Source organism: Malurus melanocephalus, unplaced genomic scaffold (genome assembly GCF_030028575.1).
Source record: "Malurus melanocephalus ecotype Western Australia unplaced genomic scaffold, MMel_1.1 scaffold_46, whole genome shotgun sequence".
In the NCBI taxonomy this organism is placed as follows: Eukaryota; Metazoa; Chordata; class Aves; order Passeriformes; family Maluridae; genus Malurus; species Malurus melanocephalus.
In genome coordinates this window covers 871,540-889,659 of record NW_026623278.1, presented here as the reverse complement: position 1 = coordinate 889,659, position 18,120 = coordinate 871,540, and the positions used below count along the sequence as shown (strand labels likewise).

The 18,120-nt window shown below is 37.6% G+C and overlaps 1 protein-coding gene across 1 annotated transcript in view; it reads right to left on the bottom strand.

Moving 5' to 3' along the window:
* ASXL3 (ASXL transcriptional regulator 3) overlaps window positions 1-18,120 on the bottom strand; it is a 69,584-nt gene that overhangs the window by 30,467 nt on the left and 20,997 nt on the right. Inside the window, exons 6-8 of the mRNA XM_057365034.1 lie at window positions 9,535-9,652; window positions 8,491-8,610; window positions 4,616-4,779 (exon numbers count right to left, since the gene is read on the bottom strand). Of these exons, the coding sequence (XP_057221017.1) occupies window positions 4,616-4,779; window positions 8,491-8,610; window positions 9,535-9,652 (402 nt within the window). The remainder of the gene's footprint in view (window positions 1-4,615; window positions 4,780-8,490; window positions 8,611-9,534; window positions 9,653-18,120) is intronic.

The following is an 18,120-nucleotide window of genomic DNA, read 5'->3' as shown; positions in this document are numbered from 1 at the left end:
TTAAACAAATAAAGCTGAGACATATGAACTGTTACTGGGATTTTTCCACCATTATAAATGCTGTTCCTGAACAGATCTGGTCCAATAAAATGGCAGCGCTACTTAACACACACATCTGATGAGGCTTTGAAGTGTTTCTGTAGGAAGAAGTTCACATCCYATGTGAAAGGGCAGAGCACGTGCAAATCACAAGACACTCAAAAGAGCCCAGAATTACCAGAAGACAAAACGCAGGAGAGCTAAATTCCTAAAGATCCTAAAGTGTTAAGCATTCCCAGAGCCTGGAAAGACACATTTTTTTTCAGGGCATTCAGGAAAGAACATTTTCTTTATCTCTCTAAGGATTAGTAAAACCACTTCAGCTTCCTGCCACTCCTCAGATAAAGCTGCATTTCTTGGAAGCTGAACAGGTGGGTGTGTGGTGTGTTTCCCTTCCTTTTGCCCATATCCCAGCACTAAGAGCAGGAATTTGACTTCCCAGAAGCACCAACAAGGAAAGCTGGTGTAGACACAATATTGCCAACTGCTATTCCTTTTAAGCAACCTCTTGTACAGACCTGTTACTCGTCCTTGCACAATATACATTATTTAATTAATATTTAAAAACTCACTGATGCCATACAGCAATCTACAGAGTGAAACTTCCTGCCTTGAAGGTGAGTATTTCCTGAGAGCTGGTCAAGAAGGCTTCTGTTACATGTAATTATCAGCTTGGTGCATCAATGTCAGAAGTAGGTGTTTGGTGAAAAATCCATTGTTTTTTAGCTGTAGAATGTTCTAATTAGAGATGCAAAGAAAAATATTTTKCTGGAATTTGTGATAACTGAAATCTCTTGTGCAGAGACTTTTCTTTCCATATAGTTTCTCCACCTGCRTGTTTTCTGTATTTCCAGCTTGGTCAGGTCTCCCAGGGAATRACCCAACAGGCTTCTGTATCAGCTGAGTTACTGATACTGATTCAAAGATTTTGAGTCTTTGAATCCATATAGATTAATGTAGATCTGAAAATCTGGATGTTCAAATTTCAGTCATGAGGCTCTTGGTAACCAGTGACACAAGATTTTGGAGCAGACTGCTAAACAGACAAGTCTGGGACATGGCAGCTTCTMAGGCATTGATCTCTTCYCTGTGGTGGTGACCAGTGAAAGGACTTGAGGTAATGGTTGAAGTTATGTCAGGGTTGGATATCAGGCAAAGGTTCCTCACCCAGAGGGTGGTTGGGCACTGGAACAGGATCCCCAGGGAAGTGTCACAGCACCAAACCTGACAGAGTTCAAGARGTGTTTGAACAATGCACAAGGTGTGATTCTTGGGGCTGTCCATGTAGGGTTAGAAGTTTGACTGCMTGATCCTAATGGGTCCCTTCCAATTCAGGACATTATGTTTCTATGATTTGAACAATGTCTACATACTAATTTACTCCAAACCCAAATTAAAACAAATAAAATCCCTGATAAAATGCATCTACCACATCTTCCAACTTGCTCCAGTTTCTTTCATAGGCATTTTGAATACAGAAAATGACACAAGGCCTCATTGCTACTGAAATAAAATTTTAACTAATATACAAGTTGAAAAAAATTTAAACTGTGAATGTAACTCACGATACAGTTAACCTTTTCTCAAGGGGAAAAAAGGCAATGATCCTACACTTCCACTCTATCAAAAATCTAGCCAGAGTAGGAAAAATGACAGCATGAACATCAGAAGAGCTGTTCAGTTCTTCCATTCTGGGACATCTTTCCTAAGGCTTTCTGTTCCATGGGCTCCAACAGCACCCTGATAGCAACCACAAAACCTGAAGACAAAAGAAAGATCAGAAAACACAGCACAACAAGCTCCTAACTTGTCCCTAAACTTTTCTTGAGCACATTAGACCAACCAAGGTTGAGACAGAAGTCATTTATTTATAATAAACACTTGCACACWAAAAACCAGAAAATCTCAACTCCCTTAACTAATGGTTTCTAAAAATGCTTATTCAAAGTGACACATGCATGACAAGTTTTGGCTGAGTACGATTTAAGGAGGAGGAGTTATACCACCCAGAAAAATGGTGTTTATGACAGAAATGACAAAGAATCATTCATCATGGGGTTTTTCTATGTGGAGMAGTAATAAAGCCTAAATGAGACTGCACTTCATTAGTAATTTATTTCACAGATCACTATATATACACAAATAGCATAACTCTATTACATTTTTATAGTGCCATTTATTACAGTACTTCACATACTATATCCACATGGCAACACAGAAATGCAGCTTTCTCTGGGGAAGACAGCAGCAGCCAACTGCAGAGCACAGGGAGGAAACACTTCTGAGCCAGAAGAGCAGAAATAAGAATTCTCAGACAAATGAAGAAAAGGACAATATAAAACAATAAAACTGAACCCCCAGAGATATGCAACTAACTCAAAGAATAGTGTGGCACCATTTCTGCTTGCCTGATGCCCCATTTGATTTAGAAAGTAGAAGTAAAAGGGGAAAACTGAATATCCTTGCCTTGTCCAGTTAAGAGTAACCAACAGAAGAGACCTCCACTAGAGCTCCCTGGCAAAAGTTCTCTCTCCTTTTACTTGATCCTTGAGCACTACACTGGCATTTTCCCCTTGCCATGGGAAGGAAAAGAACATTAGTATCAGGGATGCCACACTTTAGGCATAGCCAAGGATATATTCTCAGATATCAAGAAAAGAGATGCATTTCTTTCTCTGCCAAGATTTCTGCAAAATGAGGGTTCAGAGCTATTCCACTCTCTGACAGAAAACAATTTTTAAACTATCCCACTTAGAGGCCAAACAATTCCATTAAGCTTCCAGAGATGACTGGTGACTCCTGCCTTCCAAATGTAGGTGAAAGCCTGGTATGCTACACAAACTCAAAGAATGCTGTGAGATGACAGACAGGACACCTGCAAATGTCTCATCACAACATTTGCTTGTGAAGTAAAAATGTCCCTTTATGTATGGTTSGGCCTCTGGAATAACATATTACATGCATTATGTGATGCTTTTTGAAATAGAAGTTAAAAGAATGCATTGCTTTTAGCTAGTGAGGCATGTTTAAATTCAACAAATATTCTATTGACTTTCTTGCCAAAATACTCTGCTGTAAGAACACTGATAAGAAGGTAAGAGGCTTGTCAGTTGTAGATACTACATTTTAAAAAAATAAATTCTAAAGTAAAATACTTCTAAATAAAGACCCCATAATTGAAACGCAATTTATGAACATTGGGTCTTTGATGGTTGGAGAGAAAACACGATTTTACCTAGTACATTCTTTTAATCTGTTCTCATGAATTAACTAGAAAGAGAACAAAAAATCAAAATTATCAGGAAAATACTTGCTGGGCAGTACACTAAAATCGGTTTGACAGCAAGGGAAAAAGTTTTCTTAAAATTTGTCAATACTGACTTGGACTGCATAGTGGGAGCTTGAGAATAAACACATTTGTATTGCATCTCCTACAGATCTTGTTTTGATGTTCCTTCTCAAGCATTCTGTTATTAAAAGCATAAATACAGTCCACAACATATAGTATCTAATTGGATAAGAGGCTGAGTAAACACACATCAATGCAATTTTTCTTTCTCTTTTTGTGTCATATTGAACTTCTTCTCCCTGCTTTAGTGGTGGACTAACTACTAACAGTTTAACAAATGAAACCTGCAATACTGCAATGAAATACTGATTTGTTTAAGATGCATGTTTTAATTGGTCATTTAAGTGGTCTGCATTTTCTAGTTACTACATTAAAAGAGGGATAWTGACCATCTGCAAAAAAAAGTAATGCCCTATCTGGGTAAGCTAATGTGTCTGAATTAAGTGCATGAATATTCCCCATTGAAAGTGGCAAGATTGTTTGAATCCCTAAGTGAGGCAAGTGAGTAAATGAAATTGGTTTGCACTCTCTTTTCTATTTTAACTACTAGACATGCTGGAAAGCCTGTTTTCTCACTCTAAGAAACSCTGCAACCTGACCAACAAGGTTAGTGAAAGGACCAGACATTGTAGGAAAGATCACAAAACTGAAATTTTATTTCCAGTCTGTAACTCTCCAAATCATTCKCCTCAACAGATGCAGGCACACAGACATAAGCTCTGAAGATATTCCTTACAAAAGGTGTGAATGAATGGATTCAGTGCACTGGAGCTGAGAGAGCATAYGTAGGCTTGTGTAAAAGGTGRAGAGCAGGAGAACAAACGAACAGAACTAATATTGACCTGGACATTGCTGGCAGAGCACCAAGAAAGATCACAGGTGAAAAGAGACTCAAAATAAATAAAGTCTTGAGAATGAGAAGTTTATCTTCAACACCATAAGTAGAAAAGCTAATTAAGTGATTTGGCAAGTTTGAAAGATTTGCTGCCCAGTTTCCATTTTGACAAATCAAGGAGCTGCAGTTTTCAGAAAAAGCAAAGAAGCAGGAGCTGGTTTTATTAGATAAACTTTACTGTCATTCTACATCTAACAGTTTTACCTAAGAAAGTACGGAGATTTTCTCCTTAATCTTTCCTGCAACAATTCCTAGTCAGTCAAATCAGCCTATGCAAACACATTGTAAAAAAGTCTCATTAAAAAAACATAAAATTGTATGATGCTACTTACCTGCCTGTCTACTTCTGGAAGCAAAAGCAGGAGGTATTGTTGAAAATGCTGAGGTAAAGARGCAAAGGTGTGTTTATTTATTAAAGCCCTCAGGTTAGTGTTCACTAGAATAGATCCCGGTGTTTCTATGTCAATATCCTCAGCTTTGGTCCATTTCAAATGTCCTGGAGTAAATAAACAAAAATAACTTTAAACATAAATAAAGGAAGAGAGTAGGAACAAGTCTTCTTAAGTTTTCAGCTTTTATTGTATAATACAGTAAGCTCTAGAGAAATGATACTCTGAGAATGGTAAAACAGCCTTTTCTAAAGAGCTTTTATATTTCCTGTATTTGCCTCTTGACCTCTTACAGGATCCATGTTCCAGTCAACATCACAGCAGATGTATTCTTACTTCCAGCTAGAGACCAACTCAACTCAACAGCTACAGAAAACAGTCATGTCATCAACAATAATTATAKAAACACCTATTTTCAAGCAAAAGGCTGCTTGATGAGGCTGATGTGTGTCAATCATTATGGACAGCTTCTCTTTCGCCATCAGCAGTGCCCTATGGCCTACACAACTTGTCCCATTGCACCTGCTAAAACTACCTGTGTGAACAGGGTGATCAAAGAGACGAGACTAGTTAGTATGTTAATGCCTGAAAACGTGCATTTTTCAGAATTTTCCTAAGAACCAATGATCTAAAATGATCRACACACAGAAGGCAGCAGCAAGAATAATGAGATTAGAAAACAGGGTATGTGAGCAACAAACCCAKGAGTAAGATGGGGAAAGGGAAATACATACACGGCTTATGCAGAGCGCTACAGAATAATGTTTTCTTACTTTACACAGTGGGCAGAAAGGCTCTCAGCTTAAACTCTTGCACAGTAAGAAACAATTCTGTTAAGATACTGGGAAAAGAAAGCTTTCAACCAAGAATAAGGAGATGTTGGGTTAGATCCATGGGGAGGTATTACAGTCTCCATTTCCAGTGGAAATCTTTTAAGAATATGTTAGACAAATACCTGTCAAGAATGACAGATGTGTATCTGGTATTGACCTATGACTGATGAGCAAATTAGATGACCATTGGAGATCCTGTCTGCTCTGATTTTGTTAGTATTTCCAGGATAATATTTAGAAGACACTTTTTAAAGCTTCTTAAAGAGCTACCCACTTCAAAATATATATATATATACTGCTACAATCCCTTTTTTTGTCTAAGTCTTAATGTATCAAAGTCCAGGTGGCTCAGAAAAGTCAAAAGCTTCTGAACCCTCCCAGAAAATGTTTTCAGGTTTCAGTCTTTCAAATATATGTCATACTTTCAAATATTTCAATTATGGTATAAGAGGAGTCTGAACCATATAAAACACAAACTCCATCAGAATCTCTAAAAAAGCGATTACAAKAATATTCCACTGCTGTGAGCAATGATGATATTTGACATTTACATAGGACCTCTCAGCAACAATTACAACTGACATGTTAAGAAGAATAAGTATGTTTTACAAATGAGAAAATCTGGGCATACTGACTATTAGGAATGCCTAAAATGCTACAAACTACTTAAGAGTAAGATGAATAAAARGAATGCAGTTATGCTTTAGATTTCTTAGAGGACCTATGATGGTCTCTTCCCCGAAAGTCTATAACCCCAAAAAATACATATGCAAGAAAACGCAGATCTGTAAATTCTAAAAGCTCCACTTCAGTCACAGCCTCYGGCAAACATTCTTGATATTTTATTTTTCAACAGACAATAGCAACTGAATAAGACAAGGATTACTTTGCACTCGGCACAGGATAACCTTTTCCAACACGTATTTCCAACATACTCTATTTCAGTACAGCAAARACTCCATTACAAACAAATGAATGCCCTGTTATACAGGACAATTGCATGGAAGAAGTGCCCATTTTCATGAATGCTTCACAATAAACTATCCTCACCATCTGTTCCACCCACTAAATATAAATGTAAAAAGAACACAGTCCCCAAGYGTAACACAAGTTGTATGATTCACTGAATTTTAATGCCTGTATGTATATTCTCYTCTTTAATCAATACAAAATACATATCCCCATCTTCTAAGTGACTCCAAATTAGAGTAACATTTTCCCCTGGTAGTTCTTCATATCCTACGGGAAGGCATACACACAGATCCAAACTGAAATAAGATACATGACTGCAAAATTACTAACATCCTTCAGTGGCAGAAATTCTAAGAGCATGAAAAGCACCAGACAAAAAGTCAAACCTRAATTTTCTGGTTTATTTGACCTGCTATCACTTACAGAATACTATCTGTGAAGGTTTTATCAGCTTATGGAAGAAATGTATGCATTACTTCTAGGCCAGTAGGAAACTGTGGATGCCCACCATAGTCCTACTTAAAAATACCCTGAAGAAAATCTGCTCAGAAGAACAAATTCTCTCTCCTGCATCCTTTCTACGGCTAATTTAGGATGTGTACAGCAGGTCCCAAGTTTGTAATATGATTTAGTGAAATATTTGGGAGCAGCATGGAATTATGACATTACTGCRTCACTAATCATAGCTCTGTGAAGAGTTTATGACAAAACATATGTCAATGATTTTTATGTTGTTCTCCACAGAGAAATATTTTGAATCCTTACGTAGTTCAGGGATATCACTGTCCAGATCAGAAATAGATGCTGTAAGACAAGAGAGAAATTCAGGCTTTGCAGCCTTGGAAAATAAGATCAYAGTCTCCAACGTAGAGCATTAATTATAAGGAGATGGGAGCACCATGGTCCTACATCAAAGTATAAAAATGAAAACAGAAAAAGGACAGAAATGACACAGTTGGCAGAATCTGTTAACTAAAAGGAAAAAGAAGTAATCATATGTAATCAGACCTCAGAAAGTATACCAAACACAACATGTAGTGACGATTTACAAAGATGAATGAAGAACAATCTTATCCTCACAAAGACAGACATAAAATAACTTTTAGGATTTACCCACTACAAAAAGCTTGTTTCTTATCTTTTCCAACATGGTCACATTGCAAAATACTTCTCTAAATGATTCAGCATTCTGCTGAATGCAAAAAGTACTTTGCAAAGATAAAGAAACAGTTATGTCATTATTCAACTTTACTTATGCAGAGACAAGAGTCTTAGTGAACACTAGATTCTGGGTCCCTAGGGAACTTTTCCAATTAAATTTCATGCAGAGCAGAAAAATCTGCCTATCACATGGAGATTGAGAATTTACTCTTAGCAACTCTTCAGAGAAAATTCTTTGTTAATTACAGAACATGATCCACGAACCTTGCTAAAAAACCCACAGAAAATAAAACCAGAAACTGTATCTACTACCTCAAGAGATGAACCTTCAAAGCAATTACAAATCCAACTGAGGAAATAAATCAACCAAAGGAAGAGAACCAACCCAAAAATTTTATGCCAAATCTCTATATAACATGCAATAATGCAAATGAAAAAAAGAGAAGGTTAACTTTTAATAGGAAAGCATGTAAGCAAATATGCTACTAACTCTGGGAATAAATGCACATTAGATGGCAAGAAAATTCACCATAAAGAAAGAATAACTGTTACACCCCACCCCCAGCCCCCCAAAAATCAGAATGTAACAATCAGAATCTAATTGCTAAATCACCTCTCTGCCTGCATTTGCTTAGGTCTGTCACACTTTAAGAAGCAACTACAGGAACTCATTCTGGGAAGGAAGAGATTGACCATGGATTTTCCAGGCAGACAGACACGTCTTCTTGAGAGAGGGTCAGCTGCTGARTTTGTAAAAGGGACAGGTAAACCAGAAAAATAAAACTTCTCAAGAGTAAACAGAGTTTAGAAAAACATCAGTATTATAAGTAAGATGTTTTTACTCCTACTCACCTAAACCAGATTTTTTTAACCTCTTTAAGTGCTGGCTTGTTTGTTTTCCAGTTGGAGACTTTTGCCCATGTTTCATCTCTTTATCAGAACCATCTGCTTCACCATTTTTAGATTCAGATCCTTTGGAAAAAAAATAAAACCCCACAAATATGATGCTTTTGCACTTTTACTAACAATCCCCTCAGCACCCCCTACACCGTAAACAGAACAAAAATAGGATCTTAAAAAAATTGGCATCTTCTTGCTGAAAGGCAATATACTTTTCTGGTCACAATACAATTCCTCCTCATCAGAGAAATTGGAAGTAAAAGCTCAATAAATCAATTAAGTGCTGAAAACTAAAGTTTACTGAACACTGCAGTCAATAAAAATGTTCACTGATCTAATAAAAATAACATAGTTTTATAATGCCCAAGAGATATTTTAAAAAATATTTTAACCGCAAGTTATGGGGCTGTAAAGCAATCTGAGGCTGAAAAAAAATCATTTCTTTGTGAAGAAACATTCAAAGAAAATATATGTTTGGAAATACAATTGTCAATTTGTGTTAAACAYAGACACAGAAATCTCTTAAAATGAAGCAACTTAAACACGAGAGCTAAAGGTCAAGGTTATGCTGCAGTGATAAGCACGRTATAAGAAGAAGAAAAGCTAACAAAAGGATTTGAGTATTGCAATGCAGAACTGAGACACAAATTCACACTCACAGAGAAGCTCGCCTTCCCCCCCTTCCCCTTTTTATGGCATTGAATACCAGCATGTGGTCCTCCATTAGAGCTCCAGAGCCAAACAAAATGTTACTTTGCATTCCTTTAAAGCTGCTGCTATTACCAATTGTCATTTTACTGTGTGCCTCCAGTTCTATGTTAACGAAAAACCTCCATCCTTGAGACACGAGACTTGATAAGGAAATAAAGACGTTAAACAAAGCCACTCAGTGGAAATACTATTTCAGCAATTCCAAAATCTGTATGCTACACAGCTGATTCAGAGGAAGGCTCTGTGACTAGAGCTGATCTTGCAAACGGTCCTTTAGCTATTTACCTGAAGGTGAATCCGACTGCTCATCGGACACCTTTAATGGTGTCAAAACAACACGAGGAACAGTCTTGTTTACCATCATTGAGACTCCATTTCTTCTTTTCTGCTGTTGTCTTAAAGCCTACAAAAACGATAACAAAACATAAAACTGTAGCAAAAAATAATGCTTATAAGTGAATTACACATGACATTTCTCTACCATTAAACTGAATCCATTAAAATAAGCATAATTTACACAGCTACTGACTTGCCAGACTTCACACTCGTCCTCTTTATGTCATTTTCTTTTAAAATATAAAATCAGGCTTTTTTCCCTTTTTTTAATAGAGAAAGAAGATGCACCTTAGATCATTTTCCAATCCAATTTTGACAACAAAGAAGCACGTAACTGTTTGCTCTACCTTAACAGCACAACGTGATAACCCATGAAATGTGAAACTAAGACTTCCAAAAAAAAAAAAAAGGAAARCCAAAATGTTTCAAAATCAGAATAAAAATATATATGTCTGCACATCTCTCGCAGGTGCATCCTCTCCAGTATACTGCTCAGTCAATCAAGTTAACACAGAGTGTCATCAGTATGTACAGCATGTAAGGACTACAGTATTGATGCACTCACTCAGCCGTGAGTAGTGCTGCACAAAATCACTGAACATGGCAGGAATCATTTATTTTCGTGAAGGGAATCAGTCCTAATCTTGGAAACCTTGCAGCATTTGGCTTCTGTCTGTTTGACTTTGGGCATTAACCTTCAGAACACGAACATGATGGTGTTCTGGCAAATCTGGGGAAAAATGATACACGAATAAATCTCTACAAATGGAAGTGCTTTGTGTTTCATAAATGTGTCGAATACAGGGCTGATAATGTAATATAAAATATTTAAAGATTAGAAATAGCAAATATACATCAGACTGTTTTATATGGAAAATGATATCTCATTCAAAAGATCTTAAAACATACAAATATGAATACCTGCCAATTAATACATCTGCAAGCATTAAAATTCTGGAATTAATCAGAATGGGCTGGGCTTAATACAGATCTCTCCTAGCCTCCTGTCTATTTTTCTCCATTCTTACTGCGCACTCTATTTTTACAATTGTGATTTGTGTTATGAACTTGGGGGATTTATTAAAGTAATACCATATCAACAAGGAACATATTTGATATGAATTATCCCTATAGGTTTATGAGCATGAATGACTGATGCCCTATAAGGTTTAAGTCTGTAACTTTAATGGATTGTAATACCTTTCCAGATCATTCACATTGCTAAATAACAGGAAAAAAAACCAACTCTGAGAAGAAAGAAATCAATATTGGTCCATTCTTCTAAATAACACTCTACAGAATGTAAAATACACCAGCCACATAGAAGCTATTTCATGGATTAACCCATTTTATTGTACTTCTCAAAAGACACGTAAGCACTGTGCAATAAAAAGCAAATTAGAACACTTGAAATCAAACAAAGAGAGGAAGCTGGTCAGATCTGTGCTGAACCAAAGAAGCAGCAGAAAGCCATAAAGAACAGATTATACTTCAAACATTTTTGAGATAGAAAATTCATGCTGATATCGAACAAGCACAGTCAGACTTGTGGACAGAAAATTCTAAAATGTTAACATTACTCAAAATTCCCCAAAATTGSAAAAATTACCCTGTAAACCTAAGTGTCAAACCAGGTTTGACAGTGAGAAATGGTTCACTGAGACAGTGGGAAACAGTTCACTAAAAATTAACTGAAAAGACAGGCAGTGTCTGTACTAACAACACACAAATACAACCACAACCCAAACTCTGCCTCATGGTGCCCCACACCTTGATTTGCCTGATGTCATCCTCATGTCATCCTCCCTAGACAAATGGTTAGAGCCCAAACAATGCTCCATGTTGTCCTCCTGCCTCCTCTTGACTTTCCAAGATAATTTCCCCCTCTACCAAGGCTCCATAGCCTTGCTGCCAGCATGCATAAGGAAATACCATTTTAATGATTTATAAAGCCACTGTGGCAAAGGCAGATTCTTTGTCAAGCCTCACAGATGATTTGCAATGCTCAGACTGAACTCCCACGAAGGAGAGAAAGGAACCAACAGTGACGGGCACTCAGTGTTTTTGCACCTCAGGTGACCCACGTGCTGCTGGAGCCGGGGKAACACAACCCAATTTTTGTCAGGTGCAGCACTTACCTTCTTTTGTGGTACTGGCAGACCCTTTGTGGCCCTCCAGCACACATTTATGCAACTGATCTGGCATTTCCAAGGAGCACAGGCCAACCCATGCCCATGGAACGCTAATGCAAGACACTCCCTGGACAGTCAGACAAGCAAATACAGCCAGAGGCAGACAGAGCTACCAGAACTATTTACTTTGAGACAGAGCACACTTCTCGAGCTACAGACTAAGCATCTCTGTATGTGAGGGTCAAGCACAAACCCTAAAGATACCATTTCCCTTCGACACACATGTTTTTTCAGGATTTCTTTTTCCCTAATATCCACTGATTCACTCCAGTTTCACAGTGTAAAGAACCCATCACCAAACAGGGCCCGAGTTAAGTCTAAAAATCAGGGATGACTCAAGCTGACAGTAAAGCTACACACCCCTGAAGGACAGGCTGTAGAACAAAAAAAAACAAACCCAAAAGACACCCCCCCCCCCCCCAATCCAACTCTCTGCCATGTGGACATTAAAATCTAAGTAAAATTTTAAACACAAAGCTAATGAGTTACCAATTAATTAACCTGTGTATAGAGAATCCACACACAATCTTCCCCGTCCCTCTCTCTCATTCCATTTGTCAAATGAAAGCTATCTGGCAGGGGAGGAGGGTACAAAGATATCAAGTAAATAATTTAACATAGGATTTGCAGGGTAAAGAGTTGGCTGAGATTCTGCACAGACATTCTTGTTGTGAAATGCCCAGCTAATCACAACAATTYTGTGTTAAATTCTCCTTTGAATTTGAAGCTGCAGGGTCTGTGCAACCCAGTGGTGGGAGAACCTGGTGACTGACACCCAGTTACAAGGGAAGCCAAACACCAGAAGGAGTTAAGTATAAATGAAGGAAAATCTCTGTAGTCTCTGCTGAGGACAAATATATAACTTCTCTGCACCTAGCCTGAGGGATATTCATTTTAGAATACAAGACTACTGTAGGATAAGACAAGAATCTTGCAACCCAAGATTAATTCTACTTAGCTGGGAAGTCAATGAGATTACTCCAAGTGAAACATGCACCAAATGCCTGCTATACTGAGCTTTTAGTGCACCGAGTTAATTTAGTGCTTTCCTAGTCACCACGACCAAATAAATCAAATTTATAACTAGCACTGAAGAAAATGAGAAATGTTGTAACTTATTCCATGGAAAAATGGTTCCAGATTTCACTGTAGATATGGAAACAATAACTAACACATACTGCATCTTTTACTGACACAGCCTTTTACATCTCATCCATATTTAGAGATATATAAGCTCCTAGCTGGACTTCCTAAAGAACTGCAAGAAACGGATGATGATTTTACCAAATGGTAAGGTGTCATTTTCATTATAGAAAGTTAGAGTAAAACACATGTAACGCATATGATAGCTTACATAAAGAATATTTTTCTTTAATGAGACTCCAGGTTTACATTTCAAATGCATTCAATCAGTTCACGCTAAATGCTTGAGTTAAGAAAGATGCAAGTTTTAAATACCTAGAACTGACCACTGCTGAAGCATCCTGTAAGATATTACTACCATCCTATTTATACAGCAAATAAATCAAAAGAAAGAAAGAAAATGAAAGTTCATGTAATATACAAGTTAAAACATTAAAAGCTCTCTTAAAATTACCACCAAAATATAATACTTACATCCAGCCTTTCACAAGCAGATTTGCAATGACATCTGTGAATCTCTYGCACATAATGAGTATGGAGAATTCCCAATATTCCCATTCATAAAAATGAACCTGTGACCATCTGTTGAATAACACTGCCACGGTCATTATACAACGCTTGGCATAATTATTTGGTTTAATGAAGTTATTTTTATTGCCAAAATCTTTAAGTAAACTATCAATCCATTTTCATCCAAAGAACTCAAAATAAAATAAAAATATGAGAATTAAGAAACATAAACTCTGAAGATAGATGGCAAAACAAAAACATCATGAAATTAACAATGAACTTCTAATTACAAGAGGGATTTTTTTTAATAAAGAGGTGACAAAAGCAAGGTTCCCTTTTTTTTTTTCAGGGAGTTTCTATCCCTACTGTAGTATAGCAGTATTTTGGAGGTGTCATGAATGCCGTTGAGATGCTCTTAAGAATAATAATTTCATATTTAGTTKATCTTGACACAGGAAAAACTTTTTCACCCATGTGACAAAATGGTTGAGTCTCTTCAGTAAAAACTCATAAAGTCATCWTTCAAGTAGGAAAGAAAGGAAACAATATAAACTRAAAGGTAACTGGAGATGGGGGCAAAATACCTCCCCAAAAGAGCACCAGAAGCAAAATGTCAAGCTCTGTGCTCTGATTTTACTGTTGCTTGGCAATTTTTAAAAATTATTTTTCTTACCCACATCTTTTCAACTCTGAAAAAACGCACACAGATAAACCATTAATGCAGAAAACCACTTTCATTTGAGTTGAAATGCGTGACATGCTGAGAATGTTAAAAATTAAGTTATTAACAACAAAGACATGTAACACTTGGTTGCATTAAGCAACATCGTCCCAGATTTCTACTTGTTCCATAAATGTCAAGTCTACATTCTGAAACTCATATCATGAAACATAACCTTTTAAATTTCACACATTACAGATCAGAAATGTAAAGCTATGGAATTCTTCCATTCTGCCATGTGAAAATACAAGCTATGATACACTGAGCAAAGTCTCTTGTACAAAATAAATAACAACACTACATCATGGTTATGGATCCCAAATTGACAAAGACGAAACAGGTTTATGGTTTATCACTGATTCACTTAACACCACCATAAAATTCAGTCTTTGTCCTCCCTCTCACCCTCATTTTGTTAGTAAAATTAAGAGCCTTTAATTACCATGTCTCTGTTAAATTAGAATTTCTCAGTAGCAACCTGTTTCATGGATAGACCAAGCAGTTAAACTAGAACAGTAAGCACCACAAATCATGAAGAGTAAACCCATTATTATTTTTGGATGTCACTAATTCTTATATTAAACATAAAGTACTCAGTTRTAAGCATGCAAACATAAGATTAAAACATAATAAAGATGTCCTATGGAAACAACTACAAAGTACAAAGTGCTATTTCCAAGGCAAATTAATTTACTTCCAACCAGACTAGTACACTAAACATGTCAGTATGGTGCCATGTGTACACAATTGATCATCTGCAGATGAAGAATAGTGTCAGAATCAGCAGGATGGAAGTTTGGAGACCTGGGGYTTATTTTCAAACAAATGCTAATACCTTCTCAAATAAGCATCTATTTTTGTCCCATGCCATCCTCCCAGCTCGTGATATTTACACCTGTATCTGGAATTAAAAGAATGTCTTGCTGCATATTTGTTCTTTAGGTCTCAGTAGGGCTCAGGGGCTTTCTGTAGGACTACGGTACACATTAACACTGAACATTAGCCAGTGTACCAAGCAACACTGAACTGAAGKGCTTGGACCTTTCTGGGGCAGAGACACGGAGACGTGTGTGTTCACATGTGTGTCTGCACAGCTGCAAGCCAGCACRACTTTCTACGGGATTACAGTAATGCAGCCACAGCTACGGTTGCTCCAGGTCATGACAGACTGCAAAGTAAATGTTTTTTGTGCTTTCCCAACCACAGAAACAAGGACAAAAAACACATGTGATGTGTTCAACGCCTGTTTTGACTTATATGTGAATGGGAATGATGGTGGCATATGCATCAACTCACAGAAAGCTTTTTTCCAAAGARATGCATTGGGTTTTTGTAAATGGTTTTTGTAGTATTAAATTAATAATATCTATCAGCTGGAAATTRTTTTATGGGGATATCTGTACTTTGGCACAACAAAGCACATATAGGTAAGGAAATGGTTTCTAGAAAGCATTTTAAAAACAAATTAAAATAAAGATTGCAATGTCAATACAAAATCTTAAAACAGTAATCAACATTTTCCATYAGGTCAAATTTTATAACACACTCTGCACAGGGGCCAAAGCATACAGCAGGGGCTTCAGGGCTAGACTACCATTTCCCAGACAAAAAATATCTTCCCTATTACCTCTCAGAGAATTTACATTGCACCAATGTAAGCAGTGTAATTTCTTTCTGCCTRACATCCTGTTTCAGCCTGGGTACTCCTGCTTCCCCACACATCCAGAACACACAGCCTTCTGGGGACCTACCCAACAGCTCCCGGAACAGCATTTGTAGATAACTGCTTGTCAACATTTTGTAGGAGGCTTCCTAGARCTCTGAAGAGTGGTGAACTGTTCCAAATCCTGTCTTTCCCTGAAAAAGCCAACACTTTCTAGGATGCACTTCAAAATCACAGCATGATTCATTGTCACCTGGATATAATTTCATGTCACAAACTATTCAAATAAAATGTTGTTCTTTTCACGTGGCCCAAAAGAAGATACTCAGACATTCACCGGTACTAAAAGGAAAAATCATGTAACACCACTGGAAAAGCTTAAACTTAGACTCTAATCTCTAGTGATTATATTTGTCATTAATACAAGAGCAATGACCAATTCACCTTCAGTTCCCCAGCCTACATAAATGACAGGCTTATTAAAGACAAACATTCTCAGACAAACATAATGCTTAGAACTAGGCTGATATGTTCAGCTTGACTTTCTGAGGCATGGAAAAAGCAACTGGATCTACAGAACAGAAGAAAGAGAATGCTCTCAACCTGCATTTAGGAAGAAGATTCCACCACGTGGCAGTGGTAGGTTTAAAYGAAGGCAATGTTCATGCCAGGATGGATTTTAAGTGAGGGATGCGGTCCTATACTGAGGTAGAGGGGCAATTACACTTCAACACAGCACTGTYCTAAAGTTGCTTTGGAATTTTTTATAGTTATTTCTCAGACTAAGAAATTCTGTAAAATACATTTATTGAAACAGAAAAGGTGCAGGAGCGCCATAAAAAAGCATGCTGTGCAAACAACCCCAGAGGAGAAAYGGGCAGAATGCCCCAGCAACTGGGAGCTAGTTATTAAAAAGCAGTACAAAAAGAAAGCAGGGATTGTATGGATTCTGGCCCTTTCTTTGCATCAAAGGTAAGGGCGGAGGACCAGGAGGATGACCCAGAAGAGAGTCTGATAAACATTGTCCTGTGTCTTACCAAAGCACTGTGTTGAGCAGCTGGTACATGCTGCCCATGCATAAGGACCTTTAGAGGGACATACCGTGCAGCCAGCCTTCGGGCAATGCATGTACTCCCTGAACAGCTTCTGCTGGAACTCTTGCTCTCCCAGCTTCTTTTCCCCATTATGCAGTCTCCCTGCCATAGTTTCTCTGTCCTCTTCCCTAGACTTGTCTTGGCAATCAGAAAATCAGTTTAGTTTATCATCTTCAAACTTCTGTTTTTTTGAATGCATTTTGTAAACTCCAGTGTCCCTTCCCATGTCTCTCTAGAAGTCAAAAAGCAATGTTTTCCTTCTTGTCCATTTGTTGTCAGGAAAAGTTGTCAAGAATCATCACTTATGTTGCCAGACATCAGATTAAATGCTTCAGCTAGGGAGCCAGAATTCTCCAACTGTTGCATTGGTACATTTGTTGCATCTGAAATGAAACAGAGGAAGATGGTTAACAGAGACTCTGAGCAACTGCAGCAAAATCTCTATAACAAGGAATTCAGTATGAAAAATACCTCTCAGTTCACAGTGGATTTTCAGAGCCTTTCAGCAAGACATCCTGCACTTAAATTCTAAGTGATTAGGACAAAATCATAATGACCTCCTCTGTCACCTTTGCTTCTTTGGGATGAGGAAGGGGAAGCAGAGCAGGCAAATAAGTATATCAGGCTTGTATTAGAGCATGTGAGGGAACAGTTGCTTAAATGAGTCAAAGGAGAGACACCACAGGCAGACTCATACTGGATTACTCTCTACGGACAGCAAAATGCTTCAAGATAACAACATCTGGCTGTAGTCAAGTATAGAAGTCCTAACAGAATGAGTGTGGAGAGAGCAAGACTGGTGAGTTTGCTCTTGTTCTTCTCTCAAAGAAAGGTAAGCAGTGTGAGCTGAAGACAGGAAAGCAAATTCACACCAGCATCATGGGAGATCAGGAATCTACCTTCAGTGCCAGCCTAGGCACTTGGACACCTGTGTCCAAAAAAAAAAAGAAACAAAGAAATCTTGGTAAACTAGTTCTATGAATTTGGGTAAGTCAGGGCTAAATTACAGTGTTAACCATCCTGTTCTGAAATTTAGTCTCTTGTAGGTTGGTTTCTAATAATAATTACAGCTGTGGTAGAAATGTCAGCCTGAAATGTTATTTGGAGCTGTACTGTAGAGGTCTAATGTCCTACAATTCAGAAGCAACACATGAGCTAAACCACAACTTCCCCATAGCTCTATTACTGCTTGGGGCCGGACAGTATCCACTG